At 41.2% G+C, this 22,693-nt stretch overlaps 1 protein-coding gene across 2 annotated transcripts in view; it reads left to right on the forward strand.

The window, feature by feature from the left end:
* Nucleotides 1–10,336: 10,336 nt before the first annotated feature.
* The window catches only part of LOC147033612 (uncharacterized), a 32,066-nt gene continuing 19,709 nt past the window's right edge, over nucleotides 10,337–22,693 (forward strand). Inside the window, exon 1 of one of the 2 annotated variants that reach the window (XR_015051818.1) lies at nucleotides 10,337–11,077. Coding sequence is in view for 1 of the 2 variants with exons in the window: in XM_085857582.1 (XP_085713708.1) it covers nucleotides 10,502–11,077 (576 nt within the window). In the remaining variant the exon portion in view is untranslated. The remainder of the gene's footprint in view (nucleotides 11,078–22,693) is intronic. The other variant, XM_085857582.1, reaches the window with a different exon arrangement.

The following is a 22,693-nucleotide window of genomic DNA, read 5'->3' on the forward strand; positions in this document are numbered from 1 at the left end:
ATATAGATATATATATATATATATATATATATATATATATATATATATATAGATATATATATATATATATATATAGAGATAGATATATGGGAGAGAGAGAGAGAGGGGTGGGAGAGAGAGAGGGGTGGGAGAGAGAGAGGGGTGTGGGAGAGAGAGAGGGGTGTGGGAGAGAGAGGGGTGGGAGAGAGAGAGGGGTGGGAGAGAGAGAGAGAGAGAGAGAGAGAGAGGGTGGGAGAGAGAGAGAGGGAGAGAGAGAGAGGGGTGGGAGAGAGAGAGGGGTGGGAGAGAGAGAGGGGTGGGAGAGAGAGAGAGGGGGGGTGGGAGAGAGAGAGAGAGGGGTGGGAGAGAGAGAGGGAGGGGTGGGACAGAGAGAGAGGGGGTGGGAGAGAGAGAGAGGGGGGTGGGAGAGAGAGAGAGGGAGAGAGAGAGAGAGAGAGGGGGTGGGAGAGAGAGAGAGGGGGGTGGGAGAGAGAGAGAGGGGGTGGGAGAGAGAGAGAGGGGGGTGGGAGAGAGAGAGAGGGGGTGGGAGAGAGAGAGAGAGAGAGAGAGAGAGAGAGAGAGAGAGAGAGAGAGAGAGAGAGAGAGAGAGAGAGAGAGAGAGGGGTGGGAGAGAGAGAGAGAGGGTGGGAGAGAGAGAGAGGGGGTGGGAGAGAGAGAGAGTGGGGGGGGGGGGGTGGAGAGAGAGGGAGAGAGACACTTTTGTCAATATCCCTCTCCTGGATTTTTTTTTGCGAGAGCGATTGAATTTGCTCAAGTAAACTGGACGATGCTTACACAGCCCACCTCACGCTTTCACCATCATACTTCAGTGATTGTAAACATACACATTCTCTACCTCCTCAGGAAAATTAATTTGCCAATCAAAAAGTACCCACCATATAAATAGCTGACTACCCATGTGTAGTGGCAGTGGAAAAAGGGAGGGGGGGGGGTTCTGTTCCAGTTTGCCTAATTATAAACATTTATATACTTCAGTTTCGAGCTGATCCAGGACCCCACAAATCTTTGCCAAAATTACTGAGCTCAGCTGATGCCTAATATCTAATAGGTAGAACCTGTGCAACTGTTTAGCCAGAAGTGTTTTAAAAATTATTATTATTATTATTATTATTTTAAAATACTATATATTGGTGCATTTTCCCACTTTAGTGTCAGTAGAGATGGCTCTGCAGTTTCCCCTGATGTGTGAAATCTCTGAATTACTTTGACCCAACTTGAATAGACTGTTAGAGCATGGAGGGAAATAGTCTCATGATGTGAGACATGCCGGGATGTGTCCACACGTAGTCGTACATCAGGTTGATGTGAACAATCACAATCAGTTTCAGGAACATGTCCTCTGAACCCAATGGCTCAGTTTGGGGTGAGTGCTCCAGATATCTCGATTTGTTGTAATGTGACCATTTTTTAAAGACCCATGCAGACAATCAATTTGCTTTAGTCCACGAATTAGCCCGATGCACAGCATCAACTCCAACAGAGTAGAAGACAGTCTACAAAGACACGACTGCATACACGACGGTCTACAAATCATGTACGTACGGTTTGGGGTGGGGAGGAATTGAATTGAAAAACAAACTGGAGAGGTCAGAGAATGCCTTACCCCACAGTCTTGAGAAAGAGGACATGGGAAGGATCTTTTTAACTCTTGCTTTGCATTTTGCACTAAACAAACAGTGCTAGACACCTCCATATTTGTCTGAATACCAAATCTCACTTCATCTGCCCTCAGGACACGAGACTGCATCATATTTTGTCCAAGTACTGCTGAACAGAAGATTTGTGCGATTTGTGTTCTCCAGTGTTCAAGTAAATAATTCAATTCAAATAAATGTCCAGTATTGTTTATTTTGCATGCAGCCTGTGGCTGATGGTTGCATCATTGCTGAGAGCATGGCTGTGCTGATGCAATGCTCCTGTTTCCAGAAAGCCGGTTCTCGTTTTGCTGACCACAGGTTGACAGGCTGAGTCAACCCACCTCGTGTTATTTAACGGCTGGCCAGTAGCTCAAACTCAAGACCTTAAGATGTTAAGCCAGCTACCTTAACCGTTAAGCCAACACCAGGGGTTCAGGTGCTACATTTCTTGTAGAGCGCTCGCCAAGTGGCTTAAAGGGCAGGTTGCGGGTCACCAAACATGTTCTGAAAATTTATCAATATCATTATATGTGCATTAAATAATTCGATGCAAACTATTCTGGTTGTCCAACTATTGGGAAAATTATTTAAATTTAACTCCGAAGTTGTTATTTCTCGAAGCTGTTGAAAAAAAAAAAAACAGCCGTGTGCCCATATATGGATAGTGACGTCACGTTCTCCAAAACTAAGCGGAAGCTCACTCTTTCATTGAAGAAGTGTCCAATTGAGCGGGCCGTTCTTTCGCTTTTTTTGAGCTTGCAACTGTCTATATTATCCTTTTTTATTTTGAATTATTGTAGAACAAAGTTATTTGGATATTTGTACATCATGCCTCGTACGTGTGTCATCATGTTTTGCGAAAATGGCTGCAAAATGGGTAATTGCTCCCACCGATTCCCGAAGGAATCAAACATTCGCTGGCAGTGGATAAGATTTGTACAAACAAAACGGGCGAATTTTCCCTGCCTTTTAAACAATATCTTTGTGGGAAAAGTGCTGTGGCCTAACATCTAGTCAAGGCGCCCTAGGCCCTGCGCGCCATCAAACATAAACCTTATAAAATATCGGAATTTTACAAACTTCACAACTACCGAGTGTTAAGCATCCTAAGCAACTGCAAAAACCGAAAACAGAATTTGAATTGACTTGAAAACGAACCCGCAACGTCGATCGAAGCAAAAATCTCAATTCACGGCATTATTTTAAATTATTTTGTCAAAGTCATAAAACCGTAATATTCAGCCATCCACGAACAATCTTTACATAATCCGACAGCTTAACAAGTCAGATATGTGATGATAACCTTTATTGGGATGAAAAATTATTTTTAAACCTCATCTTTGTGGGAAAAGCGCCACGGCCTAGATCTAGCCAAGGCGCCCGCGGCCATACGCGCCAGGCGCCCTCAACTTGAAACATTCATAACTCGCCGAATAAAAGCTCAAATTGCACCAAACTTACCTTATTCTTGCGAGCTCACGTTCCCTGTTAGTGGGTGAACAATCCAATGCTTGGCGAATTCTGCTTCGCAATGATAGGAAGAGCCGACATCAAAGGATAAAAAAGCGACGTCGCTATTGACGCTTGGCCGCCACATGCCAGTTATCTCTGTGGTAACTTTTCTGACACCTCTTGCTTAAAACCCAAAAAGTCAAAAGGATCACGAGGCCATGCTTTGACGGTCTGTATTCGTACTGAAAATCAAGATCAAGCGAGCTTTCGCCCTTCTGCTCCACGGGAGGTTTCCGTCCTCCCTGAGCTGGCAATCAGTCCTGCCACTTGTACACGAAATAGGCCATTTTCTTGCACTTGCAAGTGGCTCAAATTTATATGGCTCAGGGCCAGAAACTCCATCGTATAAATTCCCATCATCCTCCAACTCGTCCTCGGCAATATCGGAATGAAAACACTCTATTTCATCGCTGCTGAAATCACTCTCTGATTCGCATCTTGCCATTGTTCACACGCTGTTTCCGAATGTTCACGAAGTTTTCGGAGAACGTGACGTCATAGCATCTTCGGTAACTTCCGGACTGTTTTTCGATCACTGACAAAAGTTTTGACTTAAAAGTTAATTTTAGCATATTTTGAGTTTCAAATGTAAGAAAATAATTGCCCAACGATTATTAGTGTGCTTACAACCTTCGAATCACGCGAAGTCATCAGCGACCCAAAACCTGCTCTTTAAGTACTCAAGCAAGCACTCCATTAGAAACCATTGATCAGGAACGGCTGGCTTGACAGGTGATAGCTAGTAGCGACTTGGTAACTGAACACACCTCAGGTCTACTGCGCACAGTGTTCAAGTATATACTTCAATTTTAATAAAATAATGATTTCAAAGATCGCTTTAAAAAATCCAGAAGGTTAGCGCCACTGAAGATTTCTTATACATCACCTTTATACACTCCAAAAAGACGATGTTGAATCGCAGTTTCGGAGATGGAGGCTTTATTGATCACCATAGAACGCAGCGCCAATCAGCATCTACTTCAGTCCGACCCTGTCATGTGCCACGCCCTCTCGTGCTATCTATCAATATATTAGATGCTTTTGAAAGTCTTATAAAGTATATATTATCATATATAATTATATTTAAATAAAGTTTTAAAGGTGTATAAATAAATTAATTCTATATTTTTCCCAGTGTGTATTACACCACCCCATGTAACGCATTATATTTGTTCTTCGTGCCTGTTGTTTGTGTCCTTTATAACATCCTTAAAAGCAGTACGTTTTCTGGTTAGAATGATTTTTCAATGTGATTTTTTGACTGCCGAGCAGGCATACAGAGGGAAAATATTATCTCACTCCTCTCTGCGCACGTACGTTCAAGAGCAAGACAAATTCAGAGCCAAAGTTCGGTAAAACGACAAACTTGTCTTCCTATTCATGTTCCGATCGGTGTTCAAAATATAACATTCAAGTTAAATAAGTTGTTCCTCGATCATAGACTGATAAAACAGACAGACATGAACCAATTGTTTAACCCTGCTTTTCACTTTGCGTGCGTGGGGTAATAATATAAAGGTTTTAAAGTCCGGAGAAAAAAAACTTTTTCGGAAGTTTTTCCACCGTTGATGCTCCACCGATTCCACCACCCTCTCCAACATGATACATTTGTTCTTCGTGCCTGTTTTGTGTCCTTTATAACGTTTTTAGAAACAGTATTTTTGGTGTTTGGAATGATTTTCAATGTTGTTTGATTGCCGCACAGGCAGACAGTGTAAAAGTATTATGTCACTCCTCTTTGCACATGCACGATCAAGATGAGGTTCCGTAGAATTTGCCAAAATTCAGAGCCAAGGTACTGCTCAACTGCATTGTTGTGTTCCGATTGATGTTCTACAGCGTTAAAACTATAAAATTAAATTGCAATGAAGTTTCTCGATGACAAACTGACGTCTGCAGACAGATGGAGTGTTACAGAACGGTATATTCAGTTAAGCTTGGGAAAAGTTACCTTTGCTGTTAAATTTCCTATTAAGTAACAACAACAACAACAAGAAGGAAATGGCAAGGAGATAAGGATGATGAGGAGAGAAGGCATGGACACGTTCTCCTGAGCTGTGATGCTCTGTTTCAAGCAGTGCATATCATTTTTAGACCGACATACCCAGTGAAGGAGGAATCAGGGTCTTCTGTACGTGAACCGGGGAGGTTCAAGTGATTCACCATTCCCTGACCATGACGGACCAACTTCAACCCACTGTGTGTTTGTCTGTGGAGATTCAGCTTCGTGTCATATCATACCCTGTGAGGTATTCTTCGCCAAACTCCCTCTACTCATGGAACCAACCTGTCGGACATTGCACTACTGTTATCTCAGCAACGATTTCAAAGCTGCTTCTTGTATATCCTCAGGACCATTTTGGGTGATTTACGCACCATTTTCGAGAACAAACTCGGCTGGTTGCCTGGTGCAAACACTCAAAGTATTCATCCCTCCAAACTCTCCTGTCCTTCAAGTAACACATCGTCCTTTATAGATTGGACTTCCCATCTTCATTCTTTACCTGTGGATTCAGGTTCTTCTCAATGTTTTGGTGATACGAGGACTTCACCTTCTGAGGACTTGTAAAACATGACCGCCTAGTCAGCTTCACCCTGTGCGCACCCTCTGGTGTACAGGGCGTCATAAGTCCCAGGATATGATTTTAGCTACTTATACAAGATTTGTTTTTACCATGTATTTACACATTAAACCAAGAAAGAAGACACCAGTCCATTTCCAGTGGAAGAGACGCTGGTAGCAGTGGTGTGGGTACCACCAGAGGAGAAACACAAACATGATGTTGAAACTGGTGCAAGAAGACTTCGAGGGGCGTTTTGGAAAGCCAGCACCGTCAAAATCCAAATCTTCACCTTTGGAGAGAAAAAAGGCATTTCAGGCTGGAAGTGTACTCGACAGCAAGTGCAGCGTTCTCAGATGTCCGAAAAAAAATCATTACGGAAACGTTCTGTAGAGCTGGCTGTTTCGTATTCATCGTTATCTCGCATGATGAAAGAAGACCTTCACATGAAACCACAATGCAAATGCAAATCATGCAAATCATGAAAAAAAGCAAACATTGTAAATCGATGGTGTGAACAAATCTTGTAAAGCAGAGAAAACTGTCCTGGGACTAATGACTCACCCTGTAGTTTCTTTCAACCGTGCTCACCTATTTATAACCAGCTGGGGTTTACTACACAAACTGCTTGCTTGAGTTTAGTTCCCACATCACAAGTGGTGAGTTAACTTGTAGCTGCATTGTCTGTGAAGCTTGTACATATTTAATTCAGGGATTCTTCAAAAAAAGTCATTAAGTGTTATATTTAATTGGTATGATTGTGCTTAAGGTAGACAGTATGGATTAATAAATATCTATATATTACTAAAACTCTCATCTTGTATGTATGTATGTATGTATGTTCCCGAAATACAGCCAAAACGGTACACAATAGCGCAAAAATTTTTGGCCTACCTTACTCAGCATTCTCCTGCGGTGTGCAGTATCAAGTTTCGTTCAAATCGCGCAACGGAAAAATTATTAAAAAATCAATTCCCGATTCAGTCAAGTACTCTTTGCGAGTGTTTGATCAATGCAAACAACCTCATCGGTTTAGTTCGCTGGAGCTATCTTTTTTTTTTTTTTTTTTCTTGAAATGATTTTTTTCATCAATAGTGCATGTCATTGTGTAATTTGGCCAACTTTTCATATAGAATCTGGAAACTTGTAATTTTTCACTTCCTATGTTTACAGTGAACACAAAAACAGCTGTTTCCAATATTGTTTATTCATAAGCAGTCACCAAAATCCAAAATTTGAGAAATAGCCATATTTTACCCATTATAGTACATTCAGAGATAATAAAAAAATATCTGTTCAGCTAAATTTAACCCAGTTCGGCATTATTTACGAACCCCCCAAAAGATGACAGCCAAATATACACAAAAAGGACGTTCTGTAGTACTGAGAACATACAATTTGAATGGATGTGCAAATACAAAACATAAAGATGCTTCGGCATATATAATTATTTAGTCATCCAAGTCCTCATTTTCCTCGTCATCGCTTGAATTCTCATCAATTGCGACATTGTTGCATGTGTCCTCAGCTCCTTCACACTTGCAGAGCTCTGTACAGGCTAGATTATGTGCCTTACAAGAGCACCGTCCACTGCACTTACTGGCGACGCAGGAACACTTCACAAGTTCCACCACAACCTCCGGTGCTGCTGGAACTTTTGAGACAACTGGGACGTAGTGGCCGTCCTCCAGTTGTCGCTATCTCAGAGTAACAGGATCCAGTAGAATTGGTACAGCTACTAAGTCTTGCAACCATATGTTGGCTTGTAGGTGTGCGCGCAATATATGTTCAGTGATACATCCTTGAGTCGGAAGTAGCTTCTCCACACCTTTGACGATTTGATTTATGTGCTTGCAGTATTTGCTGAGAGATGACCTTTGCCGACTGATTCAAATCATGTGTTCGGGTTTCAGTTTTTACTGTGTACATGTCCTTCAAGATCCATAGAATCATGCTATGTAGTTCATGTGGAACTACATCTTCTGGTGAGTTTTCCAGCATTCCATTGAAAACCCATGGGTCCTTTTTGACCTGCTCAATCGATTTACGTAGCACCATGGAAGCTTCGAAGATCTTCTTCATGTTATCATGTGGGTCAGGTCTGTGTACTGCTTCTCTGACTGCTGCGTTTTGTTTGGCTTTGGAATGTATCAGTGTTGTTTCACTGAACAGTTGTTTCACTATCATCGGTATTGCCACTGGTAGGGGTATTTGAGGAGGGTAGACTGTCTCCAGCACACTCAAGCTCGCGCTTCAGAAGTTGCCACCGTTCAGTTATACACTGCTTGTGATGCACAAAGTCCTGTGACAGTGCATCATTGTCAGATATGACATTAGCATAGTTCACTTTCCACTCTGGGTTGTTGGAGTGTTGCACTATATCATGTATCAGAGTTCCAATATTTCCTGACCGGCATTCATGCAAAACATCTTGAACTTTGCCTTGGCAGAAAAAGCACTTACTTTTAGCGTAGTTCATGGATTTTGAACGAGTGTGCCTTCCTGATACTGACAGTTCTTCAGGTTCTCCATGGTGCGATGAGGTAGCTGGTCTCCCTATGGTTCGTTGAAGAAGACCAACATCGGATGTTGCACAGGCTCGTTTATATCGCTTTTCATCACGTTTTATATGTTCTTTATTGGTGCTTGCCGCGTAGCATGTTCTGTGCCACACAACATGCTTGTCACTGAGATCACCTGCTGTCAAGTCCCCAATTTTTTTCACTGAGTGTAATGAACTCACCGTTCCCAAAACTCGCTCTCAAACGAACCGCTGTCAAGAATTTGTCGTACGTTGAATGTTCCGCAGATTGTGGTGGTTCTTTCAATTGCTCCTGTTTGGAGCTCTGACACTTTATGCATAGTTTATAGTTTATTTCTGTGCGCGCCCTTCTCTCCGGGGGTTCTTTGCTCTGTGCCATGAGTTATCTGCAAATAGAGGAAAAACACATAATTGATAATTTTTTTTATGTAAAAGACACTACACGTACAAGTATATTGTCTAAATATGCAGGATCGGGCAAAGATATCAGAGTGGTCATATTGATGAGTGTTAGGGATTATGATTATGATGAGTGTTAGGGATTATGATTGTGATTTCTATTATAGATCTTCTACTGCATACACTGTGTCTGAAAATACGAAACGAAATTTGTCATCAAAATTTTTAGCGATTTTCATCACTCGCTGGCCGCCGTCTTGGATTTTTGTCATTAGCAATGTTTGGAAAAATTGGAAACAGCTGATTTGTAGTCCTATGTGATCTTAGGAAGTGGAAAAAACACAAGTTTCCAAATTCTATATGAAAAGTTTACCATTGTATGAATTGCTACATAACAACATGCACTACAACCGCTGTCACAACGGGCACCCAACGGGTTCTCGGGTCGTCTGGTTCCTGATAAAGTTACCCTTCCGTCTCCTGTCATATGTTGGTTTCACACTTGAAACACCACCAAGGGCACTTCAGTGTTTTCATTGATTTATTTTCTACCGTGACACCCTCTCGGTTATCGGTGCGCTCTGCGGTGCACTGAGGTCAACATGTAACAAGACAGACAGACAGACAGACAAAGTGAACCAATTTCTTGACCCCGTTCTTCACTTTGTGCTTGAAAGGGCAGGGAGGAAAAACTAATTACAGAAGGGGGGAATTTTTTTTACAGGAATTTAAATAATAAGATGGAGGATATTGAAACTCGAGTAGGTAGGTTGGTAAAAGTATGATATAGTTGCAGGACCTGAGACATGGTTTCGTTGGAGGACAAGACTTGAAGATGTGCAGCCACAAGTGGTACACGTGTGATTGGAAAAGGTGAAGAAATTCTGGGTGGAACACAATATTATAATCGAGAGAAATGGATCAATTTAAAGAAAGAATTCATCTACAGGTGGGTTGGCATGGTGGACTAAAGGTACTGGGTACAGGTACACACACACACACTCATCGCTGAGCTGTCTAACCTGAGTTCGAATCTCGACCCAGCGAGAAGCTGTGGGGTCCACTCATTGGGGTTTTAAGTCTGGTGTTGGTTTAGTGGTTCGGATGGCTGGCTTGGGATGTTAGGGTCCTCAATTTGAGTCGTGTTCGCTGCTGAACTAACACCAGGTGGGGTTGACTCAGCCGGTCATCCTTCCAGGCTCGGCAAAATGAGTACCAGCACACTGGTATCAGGGAAGAGCATCAGCGCCACAGGTACGCCCCCAACAGAATTTTAGCTACCTGGCGGCCAAGCTTCCATAGACAACAAGCAGAAGAAGATTGGTGCTTTATAAATTATGATGCTTTTACTGACACACTTTGGTCATGCCGTCTATTTATTACATACTTCCGATTACACCCCAACGTAATAAATAGTCTAAAATAAAATGCGTAACTACTGGGGAAGGGGGATTATCGTTGATTGGGAGTGTCATTACTGTACAAACCCCCCAATTGTTCAGTACACTGTACTCGGTTGAACTCAGGTGGATTGCTTCCTCCATTTCTCAGCAGGTGTAAGTATTTATTTGTTTATTTCGTTGCTTGTTCAAAAAAAAGTTCTCAGAATTGGGGACGGCGAAACTTCAAAGTGTCCGGAAGTAAAACGAAGTCAGTATCCGAAGCGGACAGTGCGCCACGTGGTTTGCGCGGAGGAATACGTACCTGAGCGCGGATGCGGACCCCAGAGCACCTGGGCGTTGTGCGGCACGGTACTGTATCCTTCGGGTGTGTTCCGAGTGTCGTCGGGCGGTGTTGGTGGTGTTGTGCTCAGCGTGTTTTGACAACGTCAAGCGACCAGGGTAACCCACATGCCGAGGGAAGCGAAGAAATCTGTTGCCGGCTCCTCGCAAAGGGGGATCCCGAACACGTCCATCACTTTGGCGGACAAGTTTGACATCCTGAAGAAGATGGAGGAGGGAGTGAGCGTCCGCTCCATTATGGCGGAATACAACATGGGGAAATCGACGGTGTACAACCTGAAGAACGACAGGGCCAAACTGCACAAGTTCCAACGAGAGTCGTCTGAGGGTATAGCTGAGAAGAGGACTCGACTGCTGTTCGCCGATAAGTACAAGGACATCGAGCAGGCGACCCTCAGGTGGTACAAGCAGCGACGTGGAGCAGGTGTTCCCATCCGGGGCATCGAGATCAAGAACGCGGCCAAACGTTTCGCCGACTTGTTCGACATCGCCCATTTCAGGGCCTCCTCGGGCTGGCTGTTCCGCTTCGAGAGACGCCACGGCCTGGTGTACAAGAGGATCATGGGGACAAACATGGCCGACGAACCAATGGGACCACTGGGCCAAAATCCCTTGGACCACCAGGCTTACTTGATCAGGAACGCCATTAACATGAGGATACGTGACCGGTGCAGACTCGTCAAAGTGAGACGACGCACGAGTGGATCCATCGTTCTGTTTGCTTATTCCCCCTTTGTTGTTGGCGTTTGTGTGATGTCACGCTTTATGGATTTCCTCGGATTTATTTGTCCCATTTTTTTCCAGTGTAGTGCGCGTAAAGTGACGTTCTTTTGTTTAAATTATATAATCGGCAAATGAAGTTGTTTTTGATATGTGCTTGTAAAATGCAACACAAATAAGATGGATTATTGAATGTCGTCGTGCAGAGCATCATCGGTTCTGCCGAATAAAAGCGGTTTCTGGGCTCGGGTTAAAAATCTTGGATGGGTCACCACTCCGGCGCAGGATACTTGACTGTGCAGGAATGAGTGTGTCGTCAGGGTGCTGGAGATATCCCACCTAATAGCGAAGCTGGAGATATGGTTTTCATTCATGTATTGACGGCTTTTGATATTTACACGTGGTGCATGCTTGTGAGCCTCGTTGGGATGCATTTCTGTCTGCGGCGCTGTCGCTGATGATTCCCCAATATGCGAGGAAACCGGTCCGGCAGCTGAGGGGATGTGTGGCGGCATTGGGATTCTCATGTGTGAACGTCATAATATGTGGAGGAACTCTGGGAAGGGTTTGAAACGGCAAAAGGTTACCTTGGGTCGCCTTTCATGGTTGCTTTATGCAGCTTCTTCGGCTGGAAGAGCATGGGAGTTGATTTATTTATATGATCCTTGGCACCTGGGTTAATTGATTTGGTGAGAGTGAATTTGTTATTCCCTCCATTCACAGGTGAGAGATGTGAGTGGGTCTTTGTCTTTCATCTATCTATAATTCCAGCAATCTGTCTGTCTGTCTCTGTCTGTCTGTCTGTCTGTGTCTGTCTGTGACCGCTGTTTCTCAACAACCACTGGTCCGATCTAATTGAAACTTGCCAGGTATATTGCTGGGTACCTGAGTATGTGCCTTTTCAAGGTTTGATATTAATCGGACAAGTGCTTCCCAAGTTATGGCCATTTATTTACCAAACCAATGACAGGACACGTTGCTGCGTAGGCGTGGCCGATGGGGAAAGGGCGCCTTAGTTACCAATGATAGGACACGTTGCTTGGCGTTTTGTACCCACAGTATCTATCTTCTATCTATAAGTCCAGCAATCTCTGTTTGTTTGCCTTTCAAAAGGTTTGAAATTAATCGGACAAGTGGTTCCCAAGTTATGGCCAAGTTGGAGCACGTTCCCCATTACAGGTTACAACGTACGGTCTTCCGGATAGTGATGACTCACTGTATTCCAATAATTTCTCGATTTCTGATGCGCATTTATAGATAAACACAATGCCCCAATCCAGTCGTCGTTTATGAGAGCGAAGAAACGTTGTTTGAAATACTTGTGTGGTTGTTTGAAAGTTTTTTTTTTTTTTTTTGCACGTACGGCCACGCGAGAGCGAAGGAACGGCCTGTGTGGTTGTTATTTCGGGCAAGCGGTGTGAAAGTTATTTTATTTTATTTTTTTTTGCACGTATGGGCACGCGAGAGCGAAGGAACAATCTGTGTGGTTGTTACTGGCACGCAGTTTGAAAGTTTTTTTTTTTTGCACGTACGGGCATGTATGTACGGGCATGCGAGAGCGAAGGAACGTCCTGTGTGGTTGTTTCTGGCACGCGGTTTGAAAGTTTTTTTTATTTTAATTTTTCTTTTTTTGCACGTACGGGCACGCGAGAGCGAATAATGGCTTGTGTGGTTGTTGTTTCTGGTACGCGGATTGAAAGTTTTTTATTTTTTTTTATTATTTTTTTTTTTTTGCACGTACGGCCACGCACGTACGGGCACACGAGGGCGAAGGAACGGCCTGTGTGGTTGTTGTTTCTGGCACGCGGTTTGAAAGTTTTTTTTTTTTTGCGCATACGGGCACGCGAGAGTGAAGAATGGCTTGTGTGGTTGTTGTTTCTGGCACGCGGGTTGAAAGTTATTTTTATTTTTTATTTTTTTTGCAAGTACGGCCACACACGTATGGGCACGTGAGAGCGAAGGAACGGCTTGTGTGGTTGTTGTTTCTGGCAAGCGGTTTAAATTTTTTTTTTTTGGCACATACGGCCACGCACGTATGCACGCACGTACGGGCACGTACATACGGGCACGTGAGAGCGAAGGAACAGCCTGTGTGGTTGTTTCTGGCACGCAGTTTGAAAGTTTTTTTATTATTATTTTTTTTGCAAGTACGGCCACGCGAGAGCGAAGGAACGGCCTGTGTGGTTGTTGTTTCTGGCACGCGGTTTGAAAGTTTTATTTATTTATTTTTTGCACGTACGGCCACGCGAGAGCGAAGGAACGGACTGTGTGGTTGTTGTTTCCGGCATGTGGTTTGAAAGTTTTTTTTTTTAAAGTTTTTTTTTGGCACGTACGGCCACGCACGTACAGGCACGCGAGAGCAAAGGAACGGCCTGTGTGGTTGTTGATTCTGGCACGGGGTTTGAAAGTTTTTTTAACCTCCGCCATCTTCGAAGATGGATGGAGGTTACTGTTTTCACCCCTTTCTGTTTGTTTGTTTGTTTGTGAACAGTATTATGGAAAAAACTCCTCGATGGATTTCGACGAAACTTGGTGGGGGGTTAGGTATGGTCCAAGGATCATGCCATTAAATTTTGGACTTGGTCCCCCCCCAGAAAAAAATTGTTAGAGAAAATTTTTTTTTTTTGCATTTCTACATGTTTTAAGTGATTTCCAAGCCTCCCCCAAAATTGTTACCCCCCCCCCAAAAGAATTTTTTTTTGCATTTCTACATGTTTTAAGTGATTTCCAACCCCCCCCAAAAGAAAATGTTGGAGAAAATAACTATAACTCTGTCAGCACTGTTGACATCATATTTAATGAATAAGATATAAGGTTCACTTGAGTGACCCATCAGTATTGGCGGCGGAGGTTTTGCACTCTCCCGAGTGCTTCCCCTTCAGTTTATTTATTGTTTTGGTTGCACGTACCGCCACGCATGTACGGGCACGCGAGAGCGAAGGAACGGATTGTGTGGTTATTGTTTCGGGCACGCGATTTGAATTTTTTTTCTTGCCAAAACAAAGTTTTTGCTAGATATGTTAGTCAGCTTGTATGTTTTTTTTATTTTGTTTGTCTGTAATCACATATAAAAAATTCTGCAGAGCACAGTTATCATTGGAAATTTTGGTAACTTCGCATATCAGAGGCCTATAGAGGTCCCTTTCAGTGCACAAAATTTTGAAGGTCAAGGTCAAAGGTCAAGGTTACTTTGTCGCAAATCAGGGGAGTCGACGAAACCCTTATTTTTTGAGTAATTTTGATCGGATCGTCTTCAAACTTCATGGGAATATAGTTCATGGTCTGGCGCTCAGCTGATTAATTTTGGTGGCGATTGGCCTTGACCTTCATGGTTCGCGCCTGAGGTCAAACATATTTGACCCCAAGGTCAAATTTTCAAGTTTTAGGAACCATATCGTGTTGTACCTCAAATTGAACACCTCGATGAGTGCTTTCTAGATATGTCAAGCTTGAGACATTATGACGTTATTTGGTTACGTTATGAGGCAAAAGCATATTTTTCATGGTTACTCTGTAGAACGATTCTCATCGGAATCTCTCGTAGACAGATATTCCTCAAGGAGTCGCTCCTGGTGGATAGCAGCTCTGTTCACCTCAGTGTGACCTTAAAGAAGTCACACGTGGTCACCTTTTGGCAAGGTGGCATTGGTTTTTTTTTTCTTTTTTTGCACGTATGCTACGCACGTACAGGCACGCGAGAGCGAAGGAACGGCCTGTGTGGTTGTTGTTTCTGGCACGCGGTTTGAAAGTTTTATTAACCTCCGCCATCTTCGAAGATGGATGGAGGTTGCTGTTTTCACCCCTTTCTGTTTGTTTGTTTGTTTGTTTGTTTGTTTGTGAACACTATTACGGAAAAACTCCTCGACGGATTTTGACGAGTTGTTGGGGGGGGGGGGGAGGTGAGGTGATCCAAGGATCATGCCATTAAATTTTGGACTTGGTCCCCCCCCCAAAAAAAAATGTTAGCGAAAAAAAATATTTTTTTTTGCATTTCTACATGCTTTAAGTGATTTCCAACCCCCCCAAAAAATTGTTACCCCCCTCCAAAAATATTGCTCGAGAATTTTTTTTTTGCATTTCTGCATGTTTTAAGTGATTTCCAACCCCCCCAAAAAATTGGTGCCCTGAACAAAAAAAATAGAGAATTTTTTTTTTTTGCATTTCTACATGTTTTAAGTGATTTCCAACCCCCCCCAAAAAAAATTGTTACCTCCCCCAAAAAAATTAAGAGAAATTTTTTTTTTTGCATTTCTACATGTTTTAAGTAATTTCCAACCCCCCCAAAAAATTGTTAAACCCAACAAAAAAATGGAGAAAATTTTTTTTTGTTGCATTTCTCCATGTTTTAAGTGATTTCCAACCCCCCCAAAAAAATTGTTACCCCCCCTCCAAAATATTGTTAGAGAATTTTTTTTTGCATTTCTACATGTTTTAAGTGATTTCCAACCCCCCCAAAAAAAATTGTTACCCCCTCAAAAAAATTGGTAGCGAAAAAAATTATTTTTTGCATTTCTACATGTTTTAAGTGATTTCCAACCCCCCCAAAAAAAATTCGTACCCCCAACAAAAAAATAGAGAAAATTTTTTTCTTGCATTTCTACATGTTTTAAGTGATTTCCACCCCCCCCCCCCAAATTGTTACTCCTCCCCAAAAAATTGTTGGAGAAAATTTATTTTTTTGCATTTCTACAGATTTTAAGTGATTTCCAACCCCCCAAAAAATTGTTTTTTGCATTTTTACATGTTTTAAGTGATTTCCAACCCCCAAAAAAAATTGTTTCCCCATCCCCCAAAAAAGAAAATTTTTTTTTGCATTTCTACATGTTTTCAGTGATTTCCAACCCCCCAAAAAAATTGGTACCCCCAACAAAAAAAATAGAGAATTTTTTTTGCATTTTTACATGTTTTAAGTGATTTCCAACCCCCCCCCCCCCCAATTTTTTTTTTTTTTGCATTTTTACATGTTTTAAGTGATTTCCAACCCCACCCAAAAAATTGTTCCCCCCCCCAAAAAAAGAAAATAATATTTTTTGCATTTCTACATGTTTTCAGTGATTTCCAACCCGCCCCCAAAAAAAATTGTTAGAGAAAAAAATTTTTTGCAACTTTTTTTCAACAAAATTTCGATTTTTTTTTTTTTTTGCACTTTTTCATGTTTTCAGTGATTTCCAACCCCCCCCCAGCCCCCCAAAATAAAATGTTGGAGAAAATAACTATAACTCTGTCAGCACTGTTGACATCTTATTTAATGAATAAGATATAAGGTTCACTTGAGTGACCCAGCAGTATTGGTGGCGGAGGTTTTGCACTCTCCCGAGTGCTTCCCCTTCAGTTTATTTATTGTTTTTGTTGCACGTACGGCCACGCATGTACGGGCACTCGAGAGCGAAGGAACGGATTGTGTGGTTGTTGTTTCGGGCACGCGGTTTGAAATTTTTTATCTTGCCAAAACGAAGTTTTTGCAAGATATGTTAGTCAGCTTGTATGTTTTTTTTATTTTTTTTTTGTTATCTTGCTAAAACGAAGTTTTTGCAAGATATGTCAGTCAGCTTTTTTTTTTTGTTTTGTTTTTTTTTTGTCTGTAATGACGTATAAAAAATTCTGCAGAGCACAGTTATCATTGGAAATTTTTGTAACTTCGGATATCAGAGGCCTATAGAGGTCCCTTTCAGTGCACAAAATTTTGAAGGTCAAGGTCAAAGGTCAAGGTCACTTTGGCGCAAATCAGGGGAGTCGACAAAACCCTTATTTTTTGAGTAATTATGATAGGATCGTCTTCAAACTTCATGGGAATATAGTTCATGGTCTGGCGCTCAGCTGATTAATTTTTGGTGGCGATTGGCCTTGAACTTCATATGTTTTTTTTTTTTTTTTTTTGGTCTGTAATCACGTATAAATCACTTTGCAGAGCACAGTTGTCATTGGAAATTTTTGTGACTTCGCATATCAGAGGCCTATAGAGGTCCCTTTCAGCGCATAAAATTTTGAAGGTCACGGTCAAAGGTCAAGGTCACTTTGTCGCAAATCAGCGGAGTTGACGAAGCCCTTATTTTTTGAATAATTTTGATTGGATCGTCTTCAAACTTCATGGGAATATAGTTCATGGTCTGGTGCTCAGCTGATTAATTTTTGGTGGCGATCGGCCTTGACCTTCATGGTTCGCGCCTGAGGTGAAACATTTGACCCCAAGGTCAAATTTTGAAGTTTTAGGAACCATATCGTGTCGTACCTCAAATTGAACACCTCGATGAGTGCTTTCTAGATATGTCAAGCTTGAGAAATTATGACGTCATTTGGTGACGTTATGAGGCAAAAGCATATTTTTCATGCTTACTCTGTAGAACGATTCTCATCGGAATCTCTCGTAGGCACCTATTCCTCAAGGAGTCGCTCCTGGTGGATAGCAGGTCTGTACACCTCAGTGTGACCTTAAAGAAGTCACACGTGGTCACCTTTTGGCAAGGTGGCATTGGTTTATTCATTTTTTTTTTTGCACGTATGGCACGCAAGTACAGGCACACGACAGCGAAGGAACGGCCTGTGTGGTTGTTGTTTCTGGCACGAGGTTTGAAAGTTTTATTAACCTCCGCCAACTTCGAAGATGGATGGAGGTTGCTGTTTTCACCCCTTTCTGTTTGTTTGTTTGTTTGTTTGTGAACACTATTACGGAAAAACTCCTCGACGGATTTCGACGAAAGTTGTTGGCGGGGGGAGGTGAGGTATGGTCCAAGGATCATGCCATTAAATTTTGGACTTGATCCCCCCCCAATAAAAATGTTAGCGAAAAAAAAATTTTTTTTTTGCATTTCTACATGTTTTAAGTGATTTCCAACCCCCCATCCCAAATTTTTTTTTACCCCCCCCCACCCCAAAAAAATTGAGAATTTTATTTTTTTGCATTTCTACGTGTTTTTAGTGATTTCCAACCCCCCCCCCAAAAAAAATTGTTACCCCCCTCCAAAAATATTGTTAGAGAATTTTTTTTTTTTTGCATTTCTGCATGTTTTAAGTGATTTCCAACCCCCCCCCAAAAAAATTGGTACCCCAGAACAAAAAAAATAGAGAATTTTTTTTTGTATTTCTACATGTTTTAAGTGATTTCCAACCCCCCCCCCAAAAAAAATTACCTCCCCAAAAAAATTGTTAGAGAAATATTTTTTTGCATTTCTACATGTTTTAAGTGATTTCCCACCCCCCCCCCCGCAAAAAAAAAAATTTGTACCCCCAACAAAAAAATGGAGAAATTTTTTTTTTGCATTTCTCCATGTTTTAAGTGATTTCCAACCCACCCAAAAAAATTGTTACCCCCCCCAAATATTGTTAGAGAATTTTTTTTGAATTTCTACATATTTTAAGTGATTTCCAACCCCCCCAAAAATTGGTACCCCCAACAAAAAAAATAGAGAAAATTTTTTTCTTGCATTTCTACATGTTTTAAGTGATTTCCAACCCCCCCCCCCAAAAAAAATTGTTACTCCCCCCCAAAAAATTGTTGGAGAAAATTTTTTTTTTTGCATTTCTACAGATTTTAAGTGATTTCCAACCCCCCAAATTTTTTTGCATTTTTACATGTTTTAAGTGATTTCCAACCCCCCCCAAAAATTGTTCCCCCCCAAAAAAAAAAGAAAAAACAATTTTTTTTTGCATTTCTACATGTTTTCAGTGATTTCCAACCCACCCCCAAAAAAAATTGTTAGAGAAAAAAAATTTTTGCAACTTTTTTTCAACAAAATTTCGATTTTTTTTTTTTGCACTTTTTCATGTTTTCAGTGATTTCCAACCCCCCCCCCCCCAAAAGAAAATGTTGGAGAAAATAACTATAACTCTGTCAGCACTGTTGACATCTTATTTAATGAATAAGATATAAGGTTCACTTGAGTGACCCAGCAGTATTGGCGGCGGAGGTTTTGCACTCTCCCGAGTGCTTCCCCTTCAGTTTATTTATTGTTTTGGTTGCACGTACGGCCACGCATGTACGGGCACTCGAGAGCGAAGGAACGGATTGTGTGGTTGTTGTTTCGGGCACGCGGTTTGAAAATTTTTATCTTGCCAAAACGAAGTTTTTGCAAGATATGTCAGTCAGCTTGTATGTTTTTTTTTGTTTTTTTTTGTCTGTAATCACGTATAAAAAATTATGCAGAGCACAGTTATCATCGGAAATTTTTGTAACTTCGCATATCAGAGGCCTATAGAGGTCCCTTTCAGTGCACAAAATTTTGAAGGTCAAGGTCAAAGGTCAAGGTCACTTTGGCACAAATCAGGGGAGTCGACAAAACCCTTATTTTTTGAGTAATTTTGATAGGATCGTCTTCAAACTTCATGGGAATATAGTTCATGCTCTGGTGCTCAGCTGATTAATTTTTGGTGGCGATTGGCCTTGACCTTCATGGTTAGCGCCCGAGGTCAAACATATTTGACCCCAAGGTCAAATTTTCAAGTTTTAGGAACCATATCGTGTCGTACCTCAAATTGAACACCTCGATGAGTGCTTTCTGGATATGTCAAGCTTGAGACATTATTACGTCATTTGGTGACGTTTTGAGGCAAAAGCATATTTTTCATGGTTACTCTGTAGAACGATTTTCATTGGAATCTCTCGTAGGTAGATATTCCTCAAGGAGTCGCTCCTGGTGGATAGCAGCTCTGTTCACCTCAGTGTGACCTTAAAGAAGTCACACGTGGTCACCTTTTGGCAAGGTGGCATTGGTTTATTCATTTTTTTTTTGCACGTATGCTACGCACGTACAGGCACGCGAGAGCGAAGGAACGGCCTGTGTGGTTGTTGTTTCTGGCACGCGGTTTGAAAGTTTTATTAACCTCCGCCATCTTCGAAGATGGATGGAGGTTGCTGTTTTCACCCCTTTCTGTTTGTTTGTTTGTTTGTTTGTTTGTTTGTGAACACTATTACGGAAAAACTCCTCGACGGATTTTGACGAAAGTTGTTGGGGGGGGGAGGTGAGGTGATCCAAGGATCATGCCATTAAATTTTGGACTTGGTCCCCCCCCCCAAAAAAAATGTTAGCGAAAAAAAAAAAAATTTTTTTGCATTTCTACATGCTTTAAGTGATTTCCAACCCCCCAAAAAAATTGTTACCCCCCTCCAAAAATATTGCTCGAGAATTTTTTTTTGCATTTCTGCATGTTTTAAGTGATTTCCAACCCCCCCAAAAAATTGGTACCCTGAACAAAAAAAATAGAGAATTTTTTTTTTTTGCATTTCTACATGTTTTAAGTGATTTCCAACCCCCCCCAAAAAAATTGTTACCTCCCCCAAAAAAATTGTTAAGAGAAATTTTTTTTTTTTGCATTTCTACATGTTTTAAGTAATTTCCAACCCCCCCCAAAAAAATTGTTAAACCCAACAAAAAAATGGAGAAAATTTTTTTTTGTTGCATTTCTCCATGTTTTAAGTGATTTCCAACCCCCAAAAAAATTGTTACCCCCTCCAAAATATTGTTAGAGAATTTTTTTTGCATTTCTACATGTTTTAAGTGATTTCCAACCCCCCCCAAAAAAATTGTTACCCCCCTCAAAAAAATTGGTAGCGAAAAAAATTATTTTTTGCATTTCTACATGTTTTAAGTGATTTCCAACCCCCCCCAAAAAAAAATTCGTACCCCCAACAAAAAAATAGAGAAAATTTTTTTCTTGCATTTCTACATGTTTTAAGTGATTTCCAACCCCCCCCCCAAAAAATTGTTACTCCTCCCCAAAAAATTGTTGGAGAAAATTTATTTTTTTGCATTTCTACAGATTTTAAGTGATTTCCAACCCCCCCCCAAAAAAAATTGTTTTTTGCATTTTTACATGTTTTAAGTGATTTCCAACCCCCCCAAAAAAAATTGTTTCCCCATCACTCAAAAAAGAAATTTTTTTTTTTTGCATTTCTACATGTTTTCAGTGATTTCCAACCCCCCCAAAAAAATTGGTACCCCCAACAAAAAAAATAGAGAATTTTTTTTTTGCATTTCTACATGTTTTAAGTGATTTCCAACCCCCTCCCAAATTTTTTTTTTTTGCATTTTTACATGTTTTAAGTGATTTCCAACCCCACCCAAAAAATTGTTCCCCCCAAAAAAAGAAAATAATATTTTTTGCATTTCTACATGTTTTCAGTGATTTCCAACCCGCCCCCAAAAAAAATTGTTAGAGAAAAAAAATTTTTGCAACTTTTTTTCAACAAAATTTCGATTTTTTTTTTTTTTTTTGCACTTTTTCATGTTTTCAGTGATTTCCAACCCCCCCAGCCCCCCAAAATAAAATGTTGGAGAAAATAACTATAACTCTGTCAGCACTGTTGACATCTTATTTAATGAATAAGATATAAGGTTCACTTGAGTGACCCAGCAGTATTGGTGGCGGAGGTTTTGCACTCTCCCGAGTGCTTCCCCTTCAGTTTATTTATTGTTTTTGTTGCACGTACGGCCACGCATGTACGGGCACTCGAGAGCGAAGGAACGGATTGTGTGGTTGTTGTTTCGGGCACGCGGTTTGAAATTTTTTATCTTGCCAAAACGAAGTTTTTGCAAGATATGTTAGTCAGCTTGTATGTTTTTTTTATTTTTTTTTTGTTATCTTGCTAAAACGAAGTTTTTGCAAGATATGTCAGTCAGCTTTTTTTTTTTTGTTTTGTTTTTTTTTGTCTGTAATGACGTATAAAAAATTCTGCAGAGCACAGTTATCATTGGAAATTTTTGTAACTTCGGATATCAGAGGCCTATAGAGGTCCCTTTCAGTGCACAAAATTTTGAAGGTCAAGGTCAAAGGTCAAGGTCACTTTGGCGCAAATCAGGGGAGTCGACAAAACCCTTATTTTTTGAGTAATTTTGATAGGATCGTCTTCAAACTTCATGGGAATATAGTTCATGGTCTGGCGCTCAGCTGATTAATTTTTGGTGGCGATTGGCCTTGAACTTCATATGTTTTTTTTTTTTTTTTTTTTGGTCTGTAATCACGTATAAATCACTCTGCAGAGCACAGTTGTCATTGGAAATTTTTGTGACTTCGCATATCAGAGGCCTATAGAGGTCCCTTTCAGCGCATAAAATTTTGAAGGTCACGGTCAAAGGTCAAGGTCACTTTGTCGCAAATCAGCGGAGTTGACGAAACCCTTATTTTTTGAATAATTTTGATTGGATCGTCTTCAAACTTCATGGGAATATAGTTCATGGTCTGGTGCTCAGCTGATTAATTTTTGGTGGCGATCGGCCTTGACCTTCATGGTTCGCGCCTGAGGTGAAACATTTGACCCCAAGGTCAAATTTTGAAGTTTTAGGAACCATATCGTGTCGTACCTCAAATTGAACACCTCGATGAGTGCTTTCTAGATATGTCAAGCTTGAGAAATTATGACGTCATTTGGTGACGTTATGAGGCAAAAGCATATTTTTCATGCTTACTCTGTAGAACGATTCTCATCGGAATCTCTCGTAGGCACCTATTCCTCAAGGAGTCGCTCCTGGTGGATAGCAGGTCTGTACACCTCAGTGTGACCTTAAAGAAGTCACACGTGGTCACCTTTTGGCAAGGTGGCATTGGTTTATTCATTTTTTTTTTTTGCACGTATGGCACGCAAGTACA

This window comes from Eptatretus burgeri, chromosome 2 (genome assembly GCF_056783735.1).
Source record: "Eptatretus burgeri isolate ZD-2024b chromosome 2, Ebu_testis_v1, whole genome shotgun sequence".
In the NCBI taxonomy this organism is placed as follows: Eukaryota; Metazoa; Chordata; class Myxini; order Myxiniformes; family Myxinidae; genus Eptatretus; species Eptatretus burgeri.